The following is a 22,270-nucleotide window of genomic DNA, read 5'->3' on the forward strand; positions in this document are numbered from 1 at the left end:
TATTTGTATAAACTGTTTTCTTGATGATTCCGTCATTGTTCTGTATTGTGGTCATTGTTCTGTATTGTGACTTGGGTGAAACTTCTTTCTGAATCCAACAAGACTCCTCCACACGTGGGACATATATCACCAACCTAAAGTGGGCATGCTAGGAGAGATGGGGAGCCCACCATTGCTGGTGCTGTCCTCCTGATCATGGACTGCTGGGGAGCTGACCTGAACAGGAGTGCAGAGTTATTTTGACTTCACTGTTGTGCATGATTGTTCCAGGTCAGTCATATGGAAAGAAGCCAAAATCAGGATCAGCACCCTGAAACTTTCACTTATACTTCTGTTCTCACCAACCTATAAACCAGAGGAACAATTGTGTAGCTTGAGGGTGCTTTTTGATGTAATGCATTACACCCCAGGACCCCAGAAAAACAGGGGGCCTCGCTTATGCAAACAGCAGCCATCTTGCATTTTGGAATGTCCCTCACCTTCTCTCTTCATGGTATGGGGGGGGGGGGGGGGCGGGTGTCACTGTTGGTCAGAGTCAATGTTTGTTTTTCTAGGGAACCTGGTTTTAACTGCCTCCAGCCGTTCGCATGTATGAAGCCTATATCCGATTAGGAGACCCCCCCCCCCCCCCCGAACCATGGTCGTTGGTACCAGTCATACCAGTGTGACTTGTCATACATTTGACAGGTCCAAATCGCATAACAAGTCCCTCCCTATTGTGGGCAATGGAACTGTTCAAATTGGATTAGGGAGATGCTCATGTTTACAAAGTTTTGGTAAATCCAAAGTTGATTGTCTGGCCAGGTTGTAAAGGGCTGTGCAAACTGTTGGCGCTATATAAATCCTGTATAATAAAATTTAATAGGGCAGATTGCAACACATATGGTGAGCCTTATGGCCCGTACACACAATCTGAAAATCGTACAAAAAAAATACCGCTTTCGAATGATAATCTAAACGTTGCTACATGGCTTTTGCTAGCCGATCACAACAGTTCACCCAATATTATCCCATGGGACAAGCATGTTTTTTCTGGTATGATTTTCGTTTAACCAGTATAGTTGTCTGAAAATACAATAGAACACATGACATCACTTCTGTATTTTTATTCTGTCATGCGAAAACTTTCATAACTTCAGTAACCTCCTTTTAAATTTTCTACTTGTGACTAGCAATCGAAATAAGTCAGACGGTCTGTCGTCTCTGATTTTCGGATCACATGTACAGGGTATAAGGCTTCTTTCATTGCTGCAATTCTGCCCAAAATTTCAAATCGCACTGCAATCGCAAAACGTGTTTGGCTGCCATTTATTTTCAGGCACGGTTCGCCACTGCTGCGATGCGAGAACCCGTGCGAATCCACACTGCCCTATGTGAACCGCTGCGGCTGGCAATAGAAAGTTAATGACACCCCAAGATCGGTTCGCATAGCGCAGTGCGAACTGTCAATTCGGACAGGAGTCGGATCCGATTCTGGTGCGGACCAAAAAAAGGGTCCTGCATGACTTTGTATGGCTGAATTTGCATCGCATTCGGACCAATCTGTATGGCTGAATTTGCATCCCACAGACATCACATGTGCGTTGCACAGCAGTGTGGTGCGAATCGCATTCAATGTCTGACATCGCAGCAGTGTGAACCCAGCCTCAATGGCACATGATATGCAGTGCGGTTTTGCTGCAAAGCATGTTACTCAATAGAAGCTCTTGCTCCTCTTTGGGAAACAAGCTTCACACACTACTGTTTGCTGTGCGACTTATGCCCAAACTGCCGCGTTTTTGAGTTTTTTTGTTTTTATTTTTTTCTGTGTGGTGTTTTTTTTTTTTTTTTTTTTTTTTTTTTTATATTATATCGGGTACTATTGAAAAATTTAATGACACCCGAACGTGTTTTGTGATTGCAGTGCGATTTGAGAATCGCAGCGATTCAGCCTGGGTTCCCAAAACGCCAAATGTGAAAGGAGCCTTAAGCAGATTCTAATAATCAGAACATATTGTGTGTGCGTGTGGTCAGCTTTAGACATTCAGACATTCCATGATTTGGGGTCTAACCTGCTGATCCAACAAATCAAATTCTTGAAAATCGAATAATTTAATGGGCAGCTTTCAAGGAAGGCGATAAAGGTTTACTGTAAACATCAGGCTGTTCCTCTGTTTCGGTTTGACAGGCGGAAGTATTCTAAGTTCTATCGTACAGGATGTAGATTGCGTTGTGGTCTTGATGTGTAAGTATTTTAGATTTCGGTTTGGAAAGGTGATGCAGCTGGTGAACTCTATCATGTGTCCCAATGTAGACCTCCACCTCCCATGCTGGGACAGTGGTGTAGGTTGTATAGGGTTCCCACTATAGCTCACACCTCCCTCACATACATTCCAACCCTCCCAGTGTGTCCTTATCACAAAACCACAACCTGCATGTTAGGGAATTGTACTTTACACTTAAAATGTGTGTACCGTCTCTACCGTGCGGAAAAGACCCCCAATTGTAGAATTAAAGCCCCATTGTGACCAAGGGGGGGAGGGGGGCAAACATTTGCTGCTTTTCTTAATCCTTCAATGAATGAGGTAAAGCCAGTCCTACGCTAGTAGAATTTCTTTCAGATCTAAGAGTTTTTTTGTTTTTTACTCTTAACTTCATTTCTAATGCCGCGTATACACGATCGGAAATTCGGCCAGCAAAAGACCGATGAGAGCTTTTGGTCGGAATATGCGACCGTGTGTATGCTCCATAGGACTTTTGCTGGCCGAATTCCAGCCAGCAAAAGATTGGGAGCATTTTCTCAATTTTTCGGTTGGAAAAAGTTCCTATCCGAAAATACGATCGTCTGTGGCAATTCCGACGCGCAAAATTCCTACGCATGCTTGGAAACAATTCGACGCATGCTCGGAAGCATTGAACTTTAATTTTCTCGGCTCACCGTAGTGTTGTAAATCACTGCGTTCTTGACGGTCAAAAGTTCAGCGAACTTTTTGTGTGACCGTGTATGCAAGGCAAGCTTGAGCGGAATCCCGTCGGAAAAGCCATCATATCTTTTTCAGACCAAAATCCCGATCGTGGGTACGCGGCATTAGGCTTGGTTCACACGGGAGTAATGCAGCATACGTCCATGCGAGGGCCATGTTTAAGTGTTGTGCATTCCTGTGCAGGCAAGTCCCATTCATATATATTGGACCTTTTTGTTTACAAATTAAAAAAAAAAAAAAAAAAAAAATCTGTATTTTTTTTAAAAAATTTGTTAGAATGGGGGGCCGTGCACCCACGTCAACATGGATGTCAAATTGGGGTCGATGGCTGTGTCCATGCAGTCACTGTTTCCCAATAGACCTCAATGGGACACCTGTGTATTCTCCCATGCAGATAAACACGGCCCTTGCATGGGCATATGCTGTAGTACTCCTTGTGAGTGAGGCCTAACAGTGAATGCTTTTTTTTTTTTTTTTTTTTTTTTTTTTTTTTTTTTTGCTGTTTTTATTTTATGTTTTGAAAGCAGTTGGACGCCAGCAGTAGGAAGGTGGCAGAGGCCATGTTGGTACACCCCGCGCTGCTCAGCTCTAAACCTTTAGGCCTTCAAAATTAAACCTCCAAACGGCATCACAGATATCAATATATTGTATTTATTTATTTACGTTTTACTTTATTGCTAAAACCACTACACCCAGCTACGTCTTGAATTTCAGAGTAAGATGTCTGCATGGGTGTTCTATCAGGTTACCACTACCCATCAGATCATGAAGTGCTTGGAACGCATAGCGCATGCGCAGTAAGTATTTCTTTGGTTGGTAATCTGATACAACACCGACAGCCTTTGCAGTTGTCGGCTTGTAGTTTTCAATGAACTACCATGGCGCTGTGGAGCACCATGGTAGTTCTCTCTTGCAGTCAGATTGTCTCTGCTTACCTGTATGGGATGTACGGGCACACAGATACTCACTGGCAGATATGCTGGAGATCTGCATGGCACCAGCGATCTGCTGATCACTGGTGCAATGCTTTACAGCAGGGGTCTCAAACTGGTGGCCCACCAGCTGTTGCAAAACTACAAGTCCCATCATGCCTGTGGGAGTCATGCTTGTAACTGTCAGCCTAGCAATGCCTCATGGGATTTGTAGTTTTGCAATAGCTGGAGGGCCGCCAGTTTGAGACCCCTGCTTTTACAGGATGCAAAAAAAGGTGCATGTATTTTTTTCTAAAAAGTGAACTTATGCTTTAAATGACATTTGCCAAATCATCAAATGTACTGAGAATTTTCGAACAAGTGAATGCAAATCTGCTAGTGTATGCTTAACCACATGCCGACCAGTGCACGACGATATACAATGGCACGACTGGGCAAATGGGCGTACAGTTTCATCCCCTTTAAATCGCGGTATTGTGGGTGCGCATGCCCGTGGGTCCCGCGGACCTGATGTCTGCCGGGGGCCCGCGATTGTCTCATGGAGCGACAGAACGGGGAGATGCCTTTGTAAACGAGGCATTTCCCCGTTCTGCCTAGCAACATGACAGAAATCTACTGCTCCCTGTCATCGGGAGCAGTGATTGCTGTCATGTCCTAGGTAGCCCATCACTCCCTAGGTTACATTTAACCCCTTGATCGCTCCCTAGTGTTTAACCCCTTCCCTGCCACTGTCATTTACACAGTAATCAGTGCATTTTTTATAGCACTGATCGCTGTATAAATGACAATTGTCCCCAAAATAGTGTCAAGTGTCCGATGTGTCTGCCATAATGTCGCAGTCATGATAAAAATCTCAGATCGCTGCCATTATTAATAAAAATGCCATAAATCTATCCCCTATTTTGAAGACGCTATAACTTTTGTGCAAACCGATCAATATACGCTTATTGGGGTGTTTTTTTACCAAAAATATGAAGAATACACATCGGCCTAAACAGAGAAATTTTATTAATAATTTTTTGGGGGGATATTTATTATAGCAAAAAGTAAAAAATACTGTGTTTTGTTTTTTTTTTTTTTCCCCAAAATTGTCGCTTTTTTAGTTTTATAGCGCAAAAAATAAAAAACGCAAAAAAAGCGATATTTGTGGGGAAAAAAGACGTCAATTTTGCCTGGGTGCAACATCGCACGACCGCGCAATTGTCAGTTAAAGCTACGCAGTGCCGTATCGCAAAAAGTGCTGTGGTCAGGAAGGGGTAAATCCTTCTGGGGCTGAAGTGATTAAGACAGGAAGTGTTTTACTGGTGAAAATAAAGGGAAGGGGATAAAGAAAAGAAAACCAAGGCCTCATACACACTGCTGCTCCTAAACTGAAGTTTTTAGGGCTTTTGGTGTGTTTGTTTTTTTTTTTTGTTTTTTTTTTTGTTTTTTTTTTTTTTGTTTTTTTTTGTTTTTTTTTTTTTTTTGCCCAAGCCCCTGAACACACCTCAATAAAAGCCTATGTGTCCATGCACACATAGACTTTTACCAGATTTCAGAGGCGGTATGCTCCTCTCCTGAACGTAAAAGATTCGCCTTTTTTTTTTTTTTGTAACTTCTTCAAATGGAGTTTTGCCCCTTTGCCATAATGCAAAAACAAATTTTAAAATCAAGTTTTGGTAACCTCTCTTTTGAATTCCGATAGCGGAGTGGAAATGATCGGGTTTATCATTCAGAATTGGGGCAGAGCGGTTCAAAGTCCAGGAAGTTTTGGGACTCTTTGCTCAGTAAAACAATACACCTGGGCAGGCTGGGTGATGTGCACATAGGTATGTGGAGTCACATTGCACTGTTTGTAAAGCTGACTGATAACTCATGTGACTCTTAGTCATGTGACAGACAACAAACAATCCGATGGTGTCATAGCCTGACACAGCAAAACTAGAAAAACACATTACCGTACTCTGCATTGTCATGGAGAATTTGTTACCAAAGGAATATCTGGACGAGGCAGTGGTGTGCTGATTGGAGAAGGTAACCTTTCCGCCGCTACACATTATGCAATTTTTCTTTTCTTCAACGAAAGTGCAAAATCACCTTTACAGAAAATCTGTAAGGTGACCTTACACTTGACCTCGTCCCCAACCCCCCAGTTTTCAGGTGTTTTAGCGCTAAAAATAGCGCCTGTAAAGTGCTTGAAAACTGCCTCTCATGCCTCCCCAGTGTGAAAGCCCGAGTGATTTCACACTGGGGCGATGCGCTTGCGGGACGGGAAGAAAAGTCTTGCAAGCAGCATTTTTAAGGCGGTGTAGGAGCAATGTATGCAGCACTCCTAAGCCGCCCCTGCCTATTGGAATAATGGGCAGCGCTTCGGAAGCGCCGCAACACGGGCGCTTTTAACCCCTTCTTGGGGGTTAAAAGCGCCCCGCTATTGCACTGCTTAAACAGCAGTAAAGCGCTGCTAAAACTAACGGCGCTTTACCGCTAACGGAGCCGTCGCCCCAGTGTGAAAGTGGCCTAAATCTCCTTTCTGCAGCTCTCGGTGCGTACGGACAAGAGGTATTCTAATCGGTCAGCATTGTCGCATAGACTGCGCTGACAAATCCGAATTCATCTAGCCCGTCCTGTCAGCACTGAGAGGAGAGGGCAAACCAGGAGGATTTCAAATCCTTGAGCTGGTGGGGTGAAGTGGCGTTCCAGTCTGAGCAGAATCGCGGGATTGCAGTACAGCAGGACTGGGGGGGGGGGGGGGGGGGGATGGGGTCCAATGTAAGGTCACCTTACAGATTTTCTGTAAAGGTGATTATACACACACATACATACATACATACATACATACATACATACATACATACATACATACATACATACTTTTAGTAACTTCTCTTCTGAATTCCGATAGCAGAGTGGAAATGATTGGGTTCATCATTCAGAGAATTAGGGCAGAGCGGTTCAAAGTCCAATTGAGACACAAGTCATATTTTATTTATTTATTTCAGGTACTTATATAGCGCCGTCAATTTGCATTGTACATTCACATCATTCCCTACCCTCAAGGAGCTTACAATCTAAGGTCCCTAACTCACATTCATACATACTAGGGACAATCTCCTTCTGATTGGCTGAGACACAGAAGAGGTGCTGTTAGCTCCCGTGGCTGTCAATCAAGTCAGTTAGCCAATCCGGGGAGAGAGGGTGCCAGGTTGGAGCTCTTTGTCTGAATGGACACACGGAGCTGTGACTTGGCTCGGGTGCCCCCATAGCAAGCTGCTGTCTGTGGGGGCACTCAACAGGAGGGAGGGGCCAGGAGCAGTGAAGAGGGACCTGAGAAGAGGAGGATTGGGGCTGCTCTGTGCAAAACCACTGCACAGTGGAGGTAAGAATAACATGTTTGTTATTTAAAAAAAAAAAAATTTAGAATTTGCAATCACTTTAAGTACAATCAGCCTGCCCATAAATGGATCCAAATTTAGCCGGTTCCTACTGAACCAGCTAAATTTCAATCCATCCATGTCCGGCTTAAAACGGTAGTAAACTGCAGCAAAAAAAAAGAGCCCCAGGCAGTTTGTCATAAAAAGCTAGTATGCGGTGCATACTTTCACATTATGGAAGACTTGCCTGATAACAAAGCCCCCGAGCGGCACACTGTCACTGCTGAAGGCGCTTCCATCTTCACCCGGTTTTCCTTCCAGGTTGGCAGGCTTCGGGCGTATGAATGGCTGAGCCGCAATGACATCACTCCTGCGCACATGTGTTTATGGCACAGAGCTCTGAAGGAACGGCACGGGTATGACAATCCTTCAGAGCGCATACACCTGTGATGTCACCGACTGCTTCTAAAGCTAATATCTCCTAAACGGCGTAGGTTTAGGAGAGATTTCCTGTACCTGTAGGGAAGCCTAAAAAGGCTTCCCTATAGGTAAAAATAAAAGGGAGTTTACACCCTCTGGATTTAAGTTGTAGAATTCATGCCGAGTAATCATAATCTGCAGCCTTCAGGTATTTAGGGCAGGGTGGATTTGATTCAAATAAAGTTGATTTAAATCACTAAAAAGGCTTGATTTAAATCAACTTGATTTAAAGTATTATCTTTTAAAAAGCCACTGTCATCTCTGTCCTACAGCGGCTCCTCCTCCTGACTCGCCGACATTCCCATTCACAACAAGGTGAGGGACGTGGCGGCAGCAGGTGAGTGGATGCCTGCTAACGGGCACTGCCATGATGGATCTGATATGACAGATGCCCTTTAAATGTAAGGGCTCATTCTTGCTGGTAGTTAGAATCTTTAATTACATTTTTACTGCTTGCCCTTCCTCCTCATACTTGGAGCCTGGTACAGATGCATTTCTCTTCAATCATACAGTTTGTAGTGTACATAGATTTGCAAAACGATGGGATAAAGAAATATTCCTGAACTTTGTTTTTTTTTTTTTTCCCTCATGGTTACTGTGACATTGTGTGAATGCATCAATGCAGTGCATGTTATTTCAGCTTGCAGAGCTTGGATTCATCGAATGAGGTTACCAAAAATGTAAATATTGCAGAATATACAGCCTCATGCTCCATTTCATGCTGAATAAACTAAATTATTAATGTATCTTAAATAGAAACCTATCTTTGGATGTTTTTTTACTCCAAAAGCATTTTATCAAACTAAATTGGATGATAATCAAAAAAAACAGATTTTAAATCAAATCTCTTTCTTTCTTTCTCTCTCTTTCTCTCTCTTTCTCTTTCTTTCTCTCTCTTTCTCTCTCTTTCTCTTTCTTTCTCTTTCTTTCTCTTTCTTTCTCTTTCTTTCTCTCTCTTTCTCTCTCTTTCTCTTTCTTTCTCTTTCTTTCTCTTTCTTTCTCTTTCTTTCTCTTTCTTTCTCTTTCTCTTTCTTTCTCTTTCTTTTTCTTTCTCTTTCTTTCTCTTTCTTTCTCTTTCTTTCTCTTTCTTTCTCTTTCTTTCTCTTTCTTTCTCTTTCTTTCTCTTTCTTTCTCTTTCTTTCTCTTTCTTTCTCTTTCTTTCTCTTTCTTTCTCTTTCTTTCTCTTTCTTTCTCTTTCTTTCTCTTTCTTTCTCCTGATTGACGGGTGTTAAAGTGTGTGTTTCACTTTTGCAGCCATTAACATAGCATTACTTGAAAAAATAAATCAAAAATGTCTGGTTACCTTTTTAAGATTTAAAAAATCCTTACCTGCTCTCCCTGCTCTGTAATGTTATGGAGGATGTTGTGGAGTAATGTTTAACAGAATTATCTCTGTGCTATTTGCAGTTTTTCATTTAGCTGTAAACCGCATCTGTCCTAATAAGGGGTTAAACATTTACAACGGCCCTCCTCCTTTGTATGTTAATGAGGGATAGTTTTCTGTGTGTGGGGACAAACATTGTCCAGAAATTCTTAGCATCGGCCACAACACCTTCTCCTTTGAAACATCTAAAAGGTAAATATTTTTACAAAACATTTTAGGCATGCTGTGTGATTGGGAGCACATAAACCTATATAGAGGGGTTTTCTCAAATTTGACTGCAAAAGTGGAAATCCCCTTTAAGCGCTGACTCCTTCCCTTTGTGTTTTTTTTTTTTTTTTTTTTTTTTTTTTAATTATTTTTTTTTTCACCACTGAATATTGGACAATGGTGGTAAATCCTGCTTTATATTGTCTTACAATTAAGTTTGCTGTAGCTAGTGGTGGAATTACCAGGGTTGCAGTTTCGACTGGGCCCTGGCATTCCACCACCTTGGGGGGTTCCAAGAGGGCAGAACATGTAAAAGGGTCCCTCTGCTCGGTCCACACTGCCGTGACCCCAGTGTGATTTAACATCGCATTCTATGGCACTCAACCACTGGAGTAAAGATCCTTGGGGTCAGTGGGAGGTGCCCCAGGACCAAAGGAGAGGGCCCCAGCGGTCAGGGACATTGTCTCCTGCACCAGGTCCCTGAAGGTTCTGGTTACGCCTCTGGCTGTAGCATTGTCTCTGCCAAATATGAGCTAGCTTAGGGGTATTTGGGGTGCTTTCCTTGACATGACTATAGTGAGAACTAATGTGGGTCTTCTTGGGGGATAACTGTCAAATGGGAGCTGAAATGGGTCTTTGATAAACCCAGTACAGATCTTGTCTAAGGGGAAAAGAAAGGCAAAGAAAAGTTGTATGCTTTAGGCTGGCTATACATTGATCATGTTTTTTCAATCAGGAAAAAAAAGGAGGAATCATTCCCACTGTGCTAGTCTGACCAGTCTGACTACACTGATCAGCCCTGCGGCTAATTGGGCACTAGTTGAGCAAACATTTTTCAACAGACCCGTTCTAGAGAAGTCGATCATTAGATCAACTTCTTCTTTCAGACAGGATCGACTATAAATTAATTTTAAATTGTTCTGGTCCTCTCTGAACCAACTATCTACAGCCAGCTTTAAATAAAGGGCACGCAGTGTATTTGGAGGACACATCTGTGTCGGTCTGGAAGTTGGCCACACTATTGGGCTCCTTAGACAAAGCTGTTTTTCTCTTGTGCGGCTCTAATGTCCCTGGTACCACGCCTTCTCTAGATTACATCTTATAAATTGCCCATAGATGGCTCAAAATTTGGCCAGTTCTATGGGGATTGGTCAAATTTCATGCATTCTATGGCAGTGGTGTGCCTAGCATTTCTGGCACCTGGGGTCTGTCCTCCACCCCCTTTTTTTTTTTTTTTTTTTATTTGGAGGTTAAACAAAAAAAAAAAAACCTGGTCTGAATAAATAAAGCGACTTCTATACAACCAGTCTGTTGGGTTTTTCTTGACTGATCAGTGCCACAGGCTCTAGTCGGTAGCACCGACCAGTGTATTCTGCCAGCAAGTAGCCTTCCAATGTATGGGCAGGTCAGTTGTACATAGTTGACCTATTGATTGACTTCTGAACAACCAGTCTGTTTCCTTTTTCCTGAAAGAGCAGTGCAGGCTATAGTCAACTGCACAAATGGGTGTATTCCGATGGCAGGGGAGGCTCCTAAGCGGCAGAAAACAATAGTTCTGCTGGAGGGATTTGATGTGGATGGGGGCATTGAGTCCTTATTTATTTTATTTTTTTTCTCTTTCAGCCTGCAGATTGAAGAAGAAAATAGGCCTGCACTGCTAACACAAGGGGTCTTCTCATCACTACTAGTGCCATTTCAACACAGTAGGTGTTCTTATCAGCCCTTATGATAAAATTGATGTAGAATACCACTCACTCTGTAGAAGGACACTGGGTTCATGTCGATAACTGTGGTCTATGGAGGAACTCGGGACAAAGAGCTGTTTGAGGTGGTGATAACCTAACCATTTTATGAGACAGTTTTTACAGCTTTTGTTGAAGCCCAACTCGCGTTTTCTACCCCTCCTTTCCTCTAGACCTTAAAAAAAAAAAAAATCCTGCATAAATTCCTTAGGCTGCATTCACACCTAAGCATAAATGCTCATCTCAAAAGTGCCAAAATGCCCAACAAGTAAAATCCCATTAGTTTAATTGGCCCCTGTTCACATCCGAGCGTTCTGTCACCTGAAGCAAAACGACTGAAGCTCAAAAAAGTACATGAGATTCTTTTTGGGCAGATTATAGGCATTTTTCTGCTTTTTACTTTGGTGACCTGTACAAAATCGTGCGACTTTCTGCCTGTAGATACACTCAGGTGTGAATGCAGCCTTAAGCTGGCTATATACTATTATTATTACACCGGATTTATATAGCGCCAACAATTTGTGCAGCGCTTTACAACATGAGAGCAGACAGTACAGTTACAATACAGGAGGAATCAGAGGGCCCTGCTCGTTGGAGCTTATAATCTTGGAGGGAGGGTCAAAGTGATACAAAAGGTAATAACTGACGGGGATGAGCTGATGTATAGTTGTTGGGTAGAATAGGCTTCTCTGAAGAGAAGGGTTTTCAGGGTTCGCCCATAAGCAAACTTAGTAGGAGGTAGTAAGACAGATTTGGGGTAGGACGCTCCATAGGATAGGAGAGGCTTGGGGAAAGGTCCTACAGGTGAGTATGGGAGGAGGTGACAAGGGAGCTCTTGGGAGGGATGAAGGAAATGATTTTGGTTGGTATTTTGAGACATGGTTAGTATTGTAACCGGGGACAGAGTTCTGGATGACTTTGTAAGTTGTTTGTATATTGAATTTGTTGGGTGAGCAGAAGCCAGTGGAGGGATTGGCCAAGAGGAGTAGCTGACCCTGAATGGTGGGTGAAAAGAAGGGGGGGGGGGGATTTGGGACTTTGACCTGTACAAAATCTTCAGGGGCGGGTGCACATAACGTCTCTGAGACTTTGCACATAAGAGATTGTATTTTATCTAATTTGTATTGTCAAAGCAAACGTTTGCTAAATAAATATAGATTAAATATATATAATATTGTGCACCCGCCCCTGAAGAGTGCAATTTGGATGCACTTATTCTCATGCAAACGCCCCTACTCAATACATTATCTTGAGTTCTCCATCTACCATGTAATTTTAAGTGTTTTTACTACATCCAGGATTCGTTCCATACCACACAGTGGTTGGCTGGTTGCTACTAATGTTTGTTTCTATATACGGTTTGTAATATGTGATTAACCATTTTATTAATTGCCGCAGGTATAATGTCATTTTGCCATGTTCCTTGTTTCGCCAATAAAAACATATTTTTGATATCTACTCCTCTTCTAGCCATGTGTGCCCCCCTCATTCAAAGTCCCTAACCCCCCCCCCCCCCCCCCCCTTTTTTTTTGCAGATTTAGGGATGGAGACATGTGACCCATATGTCTCATTTAAAGTCCCAAACTCCCCCTTTTTAGTTCATATGAATCGTTGGTGAGGTGGATGAGCCTGGTAACAGAATTCATGATGGACTGAAGAGGGGATAGCCTATGTAAAGATAATCCCGTGAGGAGGAAGTGTCAGTCATGGCAAGAGATGACCAGGGAATGAACTAGGAGCTTTGTGGTGTCATTGTGAAGATGACAGCAAGATTTGGACGTGAGGCCAAAAGGATAGTTTAGAGTCCAGGATAACACCCAGAACCTTGGCATGTGGGGACGGGCTGATAGTTGTGCCATCAATCTTCACCAATATCAGGGGGAGGGGCACATGGGGGAGGAAAAATTCTGAGCTTGGTTTTGGATAGATTAAGTTTGAGAAAGTGGTGTGACATCCAGACTGATATGTCGGTTTAGTAAATTAGTGATACGTGACCGAAGGCGTGAGCAGAGCGGTAGATGAATATGGGTGTCAGCGAAGAGCTGGTATTGGAAGCTACGGGAGGCAATCGGCTGACCCAGGGAGGAGGTGTAGATCGAGAATAGAAGGGGTCCAAGAACAAAATCCTGGGGAACCCTGACGGAAAGGAAGAGGAGGAAGTAGAATTTTAAGTAATGCTAAAGATGCGGTTGGATAGGTAGAAAGAGGACCAGCGAAGAGCAAGGTCACGGAGACCAAAGGTGTGGAGTTTTTTGAGGAGGAATGGGTGGTCCACTGTCAAAGGCAGCAGAGGGGTCCAGGAGTAGAAGTGCAGAATAGTGTCCATTGGATTTAGCCGTTAGCAGATTGTTTTGAGTCTTAGGAGAGCCGTTTCCGTGGAGGGTGAAATCCAGACTAAAGAGGATCAAGAAGGTTATTCTCGGCGAGATGGTTGCTCAGTTCATTGTAGACCAGACATTCAAGGCGTTTGGATAAAAAGGGAGCAACAGTCCTCTGTCCCGCAGAGGCTCCTCCTCTGTCCCGCAGAGGCTCCTCCTCTGTCCCGCAGAGGCTCCTCCTCTGTCCCGCAGAGGCTCCTCCTCTGTCCCGCAGAGGCTCCTCCTCTGTCCCGCAGAGGCTCCTCCTCTGTCCCGCAGAGGCTCCTCCTCTGTCCCGCAGTTGACTCACCGACAGTCCCATTCAATGGGACGGCTGGTGATGTGGCACAACAAGGGGAGGGACGTGGTGGCAGCAGGTGAGTGGATGCCTGCTAACAGGCACTGCCAAGACAGATCTGAAATGACTTCTTGCTGGTAGTTAAAATCTTTATTTACAAACAAAATGAAGGTTTCCTATTTGGAATAATAAGCTGTCAGGTTAGTAAAACGTCGCTATCAGAACTGATTCAATCCTACAGTTTTTAGTGTACATAGATTTGCAAAATAATGGAATATTCCTGAACTTTGTTTTATCTCATATATACAAGAAAAAAAGAGAGGGGCAAGTGGGACTTTAAATGAAGCATGTCAATTGAAGGTATAATAATGAATACATGTGAGTAGGTAAAATGATTGGATTTAATTAATAGTCAAGTCCATGATTTTGATGCATACAGTACCAATAAAGTAGTATAAATACAGACATAATCGCATGAATTGATATAAACGCATATTTAGCAGTAACAATCGAGGAAACTCAGTAGTGTAAACAAATCAATGGACATACATATATGCAATTCATAACAGAAGTACATGAATTAAAATCGCCAATCAAAATCACAAAATCGCATGAAATGAGAAAACTCAATAAAAAATTGATAAATGTCAGGGATATGATTTAGGCATGATAGGGCATCCTTAGTTTGCGAACCCGACGCGTTTCTTGGCTTCTTGCCAGTCATCAGGGGTGGGACGCATAATTTAACTGAGGAAAAGTTAAATTATGCGTCCCACCCCTGATGACTGGCAAGAAGCCAAGAAACGCGTCGGGTTCGCAAACTAAGGATGCCCTATCATGCCTAAATCATATCCCTGACATTTATCAATTTTTTATTGAGTTTTCTCATTTCATGCGATTTTGTGATTTTGATTGGCGATTTTAATTCATGTACTTCTGTTATGAATTGCATATATGTATGTCCATTGATTTGTTTACACTACTGAGTTTCCTCGATTGTTACTGCTAAATATGCGTTTATATCAATTCATGCGATTATGTCTGTATTTATACTACTTTATTGGTACTGTATGCATCAAAATCATGGACTTGACTATTAATTAAATCCAATCATTTTACCTACTCACATGTATTCATTATTATACCTTCAATTGACATGCTTCATTTAAAGTCCCACTTGCCCCTCTCTTTTTTTTTTCTTGTATATATGAACCCGGGATGGAAGCATGCCATTGATATTTAGTTCATGCGACTGGTCACTTTCTTTTGTTTATTTGTTTTATCTCATAGTTACAGTGAAATTGTGTGAATTCATCAATGCAGTGGATGTTATCTCAACTTGCAGAGCTTGGATTCACTGAATGAGTTTACAAAAAATGTAAATATTGCAGAATATATAGCCTCGTGCTACATAACTAAGCTCCATTTCATGCTGAATAAACTAAATTAATGTATCTTAAATAGAAAACTATCTTTTAGGTAGATTTTTACTCCCAAAAGCATTGTATTAAAATAAATTGGATAATCCCAAATTTTTTTTATTTTTTTTTTAGATTGCCATCCAGGTGTTGCTCAAAGAATTGGCACTTGTCAGTCTTGAAGGTTTCAGTGTTTCTAACTTTCCACCTGTCTACCTAATTGGTGCCATAACTTTATGTATCTCTTCCCCCACCCAGGTTCACAATGGAGATGTTTGTGTTTCTGTTGACCATCCTCCCATGTGTGGCACCAAAGACCCTCTCTAACCCACTAGAAGGTTCTGAGTCCTCTCTACGCTTCGCAGTAATAGGCGACTGGGGCGGCCTACCCCTCCCTCCATACCACACCAAGCAGGAGGCCCACGTCGCAGCGGAGCTGGGCAGAACGGTGGCCAACTGGGGAGCTGACTTCATCCTGTCTGTTGGAGACAACTTCTACTATGATGGTGTGAAAAATGTTACAGACCCCAGGTTTAAGGTAAAAAAATGATATAAGGCAAATAAAACTGTGTGGCTCAGGCAACCAATAATAACAGTCAGTTTTTGCTGCAATGTTTACCATCAATCCAGGAAACTCTCCTGCAGTATTTTTTTTTTTTTTCTGTCACTAGATAACCTCATGTATGTTCCAGCATCCTTCAACCCACTTCCTCTGAGCCCAGGTTATTCTGGATCCATCCCAGCCTGTGACTCAACAGTTAAAGAAGTGGTGCAGTAATGAGCTCCACTCCCTATCACTTTTCTCTCTCCTCCTATCAGCATGCTTCTTGTCATCACATGAACAGATTGGCTCCTTTGTACTTTTTCTTCCTCTCACAGAACAGCCCCACTGTACAGGGACTGAGAGGGTGATACCGGTGCGTAAGAAAAAGGGTTTGCCTAGAGCATGAAAGGGTTAGACCCTCTGTCATGGTTTTTATTGCTGCCTGTGTACCGATTGGGGAGATTCGCCCTCTATTTGTACTGGTAATTATTGTCGCTGAGAGAGAAAGTGAGTGGAAATCCAGAGATGTTGCCAGAACAAAAGGGGAGAGGAAATGGGGACAAGGGAAGGAATACCCTCACGTTTCTTCTAACTTCCTATTGTTTCTCTGAGACCAGTGAAAGGAAAATTCCCCAATGGTACATTCTACTATTCTATTCTAAACTCTACTCAAAATATATAAATATATATATATATATATATATATATATATATATATATATATATATATATATATATATATATATATATATATATATATATATTTCTATAGTGAGGTGAAAAAAGTATTTGATCCCCTGCTGATTTTGTGTTTGCCCACTGACAAAGAAATGATCAGTCTATAATTTTAATGGTCGGTTTACTTTAACAGTGTGAGACGGAATAACAACAAAAATATCCAGAAAAATGCATTTTAAAAATTTTTTTTATAAATTGATGTGCATTTTAATGAGTGAAATAAGTGTTTGACCCCTTTGGTGGCAAAACCCATGTTGGCAATCGCAGCGGTCAGACGTTTCTTGTATTTGGCCACCAGGTTTGCACACATCTCAGGAGGTGTTTTCATCCCACTTCTCTTTTCAGATCCTCTCCAAGTCATTAAGGTTTTGAGGCTGACGTTTGGTAACTCGAACCTTCAGCTCCCTCCACGTATTTTCTATGGGATTAAGGTCCGAAGAATGGCTAGGCCACTCCAGCACCTTAAATGTTCTTCTTCTTGAGCCACTCCTTTGTTGCCTTGGCAATGTGTTTTGGGTCATTGTCATGCTGGAATACCCATCCATGACCCATTTTCAATACCCTGGCTGAGGGAAGGAGGTTCTCACTCAAGGTTTGACGGTACATGGCCCCGTCCATTGTCCCTTTTTGATGTGATGAAGTTGTTCTGTCCGCTTAGCAGAAAAACACCCCCAAAGCATCATGTTTCCATGTTTGATGGTGGCGATGGTGTTCTTGGTGTCATAGGCAGCATTCCTCCTCCTCCAAACTAGGCAAGTTGAGTTGATGCCAAAGAGCTTGATTTTGGTCTCATCTGACCACAACACTTTCACCCAGTTCTCCTCTGAATCATTAAGATGTTCATTAGCAAACTTCAGACGGTCCTGTACATGTGCTTTCTTGAGCGGGGGGACCCTGCGGGTGCTTCAGGATCTCAGTCCTTCATGTCATAGTTTTACAAATTGTTTTCTTGGTAACCATTGTCCCAGCTGCCTTGAGATCATTGACAAGATACTCCTGTGTAGTTCTGGGCTGATTCCTCACCGTTCTCATGATCATTGAAACTCCTTGCAGTGAGATCTTGCATGGACCACCAGACCGAGGGAGATTGACAGTTATTTTGTCTTTCTTCCATTTGCGAATAATCGCACTAACTGTTGTCACCCTCTCGCCAAACTGCTTGGCGAAGGTCTTGTAACCCATCCCAACCTTGTGTAGGTCTACAATCTTGTCCCCAAAATCCTTGGACAGCTCTTTGGTTTTGGCCAGGGTGGAGAGATTGGAATCTGATTGCTTCTGTGGACAGGTGTTTTTTTGAGATTAGGAGCACTCCCTTTAGGCTTGGTTCACACTAGTGAGAATTGGATGCGGCTTTCTCCACATCCAATTAGCATGACAGGAGATTATGACTGGCTCTCTATGGAGCCGGTTCACATACAGTGCCTTGAAAAAGTATTCACACCCTTTGAAATGTTCCACATTTTGTCATGTTATAAATGTATTTTATTGGAATTTTATGTGATGGAGCAACACAGAGTGGCACATAATTGTGAAGTGGAAGGAAAGTGAAAAGTGTGGCGTGCATTTGTATTCAGCCCCCTTTACTCTGATACTCCTAACTAAAATCTAGTGGAACCAATTGTCTTTAGAAGTCCCCTAATTAGTAAAAAGTCCACCTGTGTGTAATTTAATCTCTCAGTATTCTCTGTTCTGTGTAGCTCTCAAGTTAGAGAACCTTAGTGAACAAACCGCATCATGAAAGCCAAGGAACACACCAGACAGGTCAGGGATAAAGTTGTGGAGGTTTTAAAGCAGGGTTACGTTATAAAAAAAAAAAAAAAAAAAAAAAAAAAAAAAAATATCCCAAGCCTTGAACATCTCACATAGCACTGTTCAATCCATCATCCGACAATGGAAAGAGTATGGCACAACTGCAAACCTTTTATACCAATATAATGCTGTGCTATCCAAATGTAATCATACGGTAACTGTACTAAATCATAATATTACTGCCTGCAGTTAAATAGTGGTGGTGAGATATTCTATTCCTATATAGAAAAATCTAGCGAATATAATAATGCAATCTTATGCGATTTTATAAGTTGTGATCATGAACAATAAAAATTGCAATCCTATGCGATCCTCCCAATGACAACCTGTGTAGCATACACACGTAACATTCATATGCAATAGAGAAATTTGCAACCCTGTGCGATAATTGCATATTCTGTAATTTACATAAATCTATATAAAAGTGCATCAATATAGATATAAAGTGAACCGTGTTTAAAGTGCTCTTGTGCCAAACTAACTCATGCATTAATCTGTGTCCATAAAATCGCAGCATAACGTCCATTCATAACTACTCCATTCTTCTGGTGCTCATTGCAGATGATAAAACAGATGATCTAAAAAGTAAAGTGCTCGTGTCCACTCTTGTGCTCCCCCTTTGGTGTATGCGCTCACCTTAGAGCGTGTGAACTTGCACCTAAGCTCGGTCAAAACACGTTTTTAAACCACCTCTGGGTTTATGGTCAGCATTTAGATTCTTGGATGGTTGCTTATAGTGTATTACCGTTTTTAAAAGTTTTATTTAAAATGACAATATTCCCTATATAAGGGTACTCACATTTAAAAGGTGCTATGAGCGCACCACTCTGTATCAAGCCAAACAAATATAAAGGCGCTGTGCTGATGTGTCCTCTCCCGCTCGGAGAACACTCCGGTGTCTCCCAGTTGAGACAGTGGAGTGTTCTCTGAGCGGGAGAGGACACATCAGCACAGCATATTTAAAGAAAAAACTGCGCTAGTATGCCTAAATTAAGAAAAAAAAGCTCAAAAGTTAAATACACACCAAAAAGACTTAAAAAAAAAAAAAAAAAAAAAAAAAAAAAGCAGCTGCGATAATGAGAAAAAATACCCTACAATGACGGTCAAATATACAAGGTATAGTGATTACATCAAGACCTGTAAACAAACAGTGTTGTTGAATGTGATCCGATGATAAACAGATACATGTGACTTAATTAAATAAGCATAAACCATAGAGTCCATAAATGGGTGATATACAAATATTCAAGAGATTTGTAGATGCAAAAAAGTCTGTTCCATTAAATCTCCAACAAGGAATAAGGGTTAAGAACACCCTGTGAGGGATCTTCTAAGTATAGGGACACTGTGAATCCACCACCATATAGACTAAAGGCTTACCAGCTGAACAAGCTGTGGAAGCTTGTGACCTATACCCGGCTAGGGACTTTAGTTCTCCCGACACCTCCAGTGGCTAGTCGAGCCAGACGTCCCAGCAGGCTAGGTAGAAGTCAAAACTCCGATGAATAGCCACAAAAATAGCGTCAATGGGTAAGTTAGCCCATAAAGAGAAAGCAAAAGGGGCGCCATAAGTAAAACCAGATGGTTTTTATTAAGAAAAAGTTCTGTTAAAAACAAGCTAAAAACGATTACCATAAGACGTCCGCTTAGTGACGAAACACGTAGGGAGGAGCGACGTGCTGACGTCACCATGCTGCTCTCACGCTCCGTTTGTACCATTTGCCGGCTGGCATTATTTACCTTATGGTAATCGTTTTTAGCTGAGAAGCCATGCAAAGAAGAATGGGCAAAAATGTCACTCTCTAGATGTGCAAAGCTGGTAGAGACATCCCCAAAAAGACTTGCAGCTGTTAATTGCCGTGAAAGGTGGTTCTACAAAGTATTGACTCAGGGGGGCTGAATACAAATGCACACCACACTTTTCACATATTTATTTGTAAAAAATGTTGAAAACCATTTTATCATTTTCCTTCCACTTCACAATTATGTGCCACTTTGTGTTGGTCTACCACATAAAATACCAATAAAATACATTTACTTTTTGGTTGTAACATGACAAAATGTGGAAAATTTTAGGAGGTATAAATACTTTTTTTCAAGGCACTGTATCTCCATTTCGGCTGCGGAGAGGCTTGCGCAGGAGTCCTGTGCGTCTTTGGCTCAGTTTCAGCACTGAATTCAGGCAAAAATTCGTCCCTGAAACCGAGAACAGGGGACGCATAAGACCCCTGCCGTGAGCCGCAAGCAAAGAAAGTGTGAACCCAGCCTTAAAGAGGAGGTTCACAGAAAAATTGAACCCCCCCCTCCGGTGTCACATTTGGCACCTTTCAGAGGGGAGGGGGGTGCAGATACCTGTCTAAGACAGGTATTTGCACCCACTTCCGGGCATAAACTCCCACGGGAGTCTACGCCACTTCCCGTCCCCCCGCGCTGTCTGCTGGGACACACACGGGTCCCAGAGACAGCAGGTACTGTTCGGATTGCGCAGCGCGACTCGCGCATGTGCAGTAAGGAACCGGGAAGTGAAGCCACAAGGCTTCATTTCCTGATTCCCTTACCGAAGATGAGGGACTCCCTCTTTAGGAGTGCTCCTAATCTCAGCTTGTTAACACTATAGAAGACACCTGGGAGCCAGAAATCTTGCTGATTGATGGGGATTAAAAGGCAAACCAAGTTTTTGAAATGCGTTTTTCTGAATATGTTTTTTGTTCTGTCTCTCGCTGTTAAAATAAACGTGCCATTAAAATTAGTCGTTCTTTTCCTGATAAATTAGTATTTAGAACATGTCTTGGTTATGTACCACTTCCTATTAAGTAGAAGCTGTGGCATGGGAATTGGTGTCTCCACATTAGTCCTGATTCTATATACAAAATGCCTCCCGATTAAAATGGTCTACATAGTGTTCATTGCATTGTTTGTTTTGTCCAATTGGGCTCTTAACTCCCTATGTTCTTCTTTTTTCTTTTATTTATTTTCAGTCAACATTTGAGTCGGTGTTTCTTGCAGAGTCCCTACGCAAGGTCCCCTGGTATATTGTTGCTGGAAACCACGACCACTATGGGAACGTCACTGCTCAGATAGAGTACTCCAAAATATCTTCTCGCTGGTATGGCCCACCGTATGATGCAGTTTCTGGGTGGAGATTATATATATATATATATATATATATATATATATATATATATATATATATATATATATATATATAGAGAGAGAGAGATGCAAGGATGAGGTTATTGTAGACTGTGAAACTAATAGATAAATTTAAATTCTGCGCTTGGATGCAACAAAAAAGAAAAGCAGCCAGCACTAAGGATTATGATAACCGAAAACAGCTATACAATAAAGCGCAGCGCTAAATATGATTGTCGATCAAAAGTGTATTGTCAATATCTGTGCCCACGAACCGACTCGTATATTAAAATTAATGAATGAAAAAGTGATAATAATTAACAGGATTTTTTTTTCAGCAGGAACATGGGCGAATGCAGTTCTGGCACCTCCAGCACTGAATGTATGTAATGGCAAGGAGTGCAGGGTCTATGGATTCTAGCTGTTGGGGGGATCTGATGTTGTTGGAGGCGATCTATTTTTTTTTTTTTCAGGGGGGGGTTTATTGTTGCTAGGGGAGGTCTACTGTTGAGGGAGGTATTCATTGATGCTGGCTGCAGTGAGATCTGTTGCTTCTGGGGGGTCTATGGTTGCTGGAGGCAGGAGTATTTTGATGCAGGTGGTCCATTGTTGCTGGGGGGTGTCTATGGCTGCTGCTGGAGAGTCTGTTGATGCTGGCTGCAGAGGTCTGTTTTTGCTGGAAGAGGGGGTATTTTGTTATGGGTGGTCCTTTGTTGCTGGAGGGATCTATGTTTGTTGGTTGCATAGGATCTATTTTACTGCTTTTCTTAACAAATTCCATACAAAATACTTAGTACCACCATTGGTTCTTGGTTCTATGGTTCTATAGTCTCTTAGAAAGGGACTTCCCTACTACCTATTGTCTGGGGGGGGGCCTGATTAGAAGTGTCGATATTTTCTGCAAATCGAAGTGAAA

The 22,270-nt window shown here is 42.1% G+C and overlaps 1 protein-coding gene across 5 annotated transcripts in view; it reads left to right on the forward strand.

Annotated features, from left to right (window-relative positions):
• ACP5 (acid phosphatase 5, tartrate resistant) overlaps positions 1-22,270 on the forward strand; it is a 59,640-nt gene that overhangs the window by 29,916 nt on the left and 7,454 nt on the right. Inside the window, exons 1-4 of one of the 5 annotated variants that reach the window (XM_073622659.1) lie at positions 2,200-2,224; positions 10,940-11,019; positions 15,390-15,669; positions 21,201-21,328. In XM_073622659.1, coding sequence (XP_073478760.1) covers positions 15,397-15,669; positions 21,201-21,328 — 401 coding nt within the window. In that variant the 5' untranslated portion in view covers positions 2,200-2,224; positions 10,940-11,019; positions 15,390-15,396. Of the gene's footprint in view, positions 1-2,199; positions 2,225-5,767; positions 5,909-9,221; positions 9,302-10,939; positions 11,145-15,389; positions 15,670-21,200; positions 21,329-22,270 lie in introns of those variants that run through there. The other 4 variants (XM_073622658.1, XM_073622657.1, XM_073622661.1 and 1 more) reach the window with 4 other exon arrangements.

Source organism: Aquarana catesbeiana, linkage group LG03, assembly GCF_042186555.1.
Source record: "Aquarana catesbeiana isolate 2022-GZ linkage group LG03, ASM4218655v1, whole genome shotgun sequence".
In the NCBI taxonomy this organism is placed as follows: Eukaryota; Metazoa; Chordata; class Amphibia; order Anura; family Ranidae; genus Aquarana; species Aquarana catesbeiana.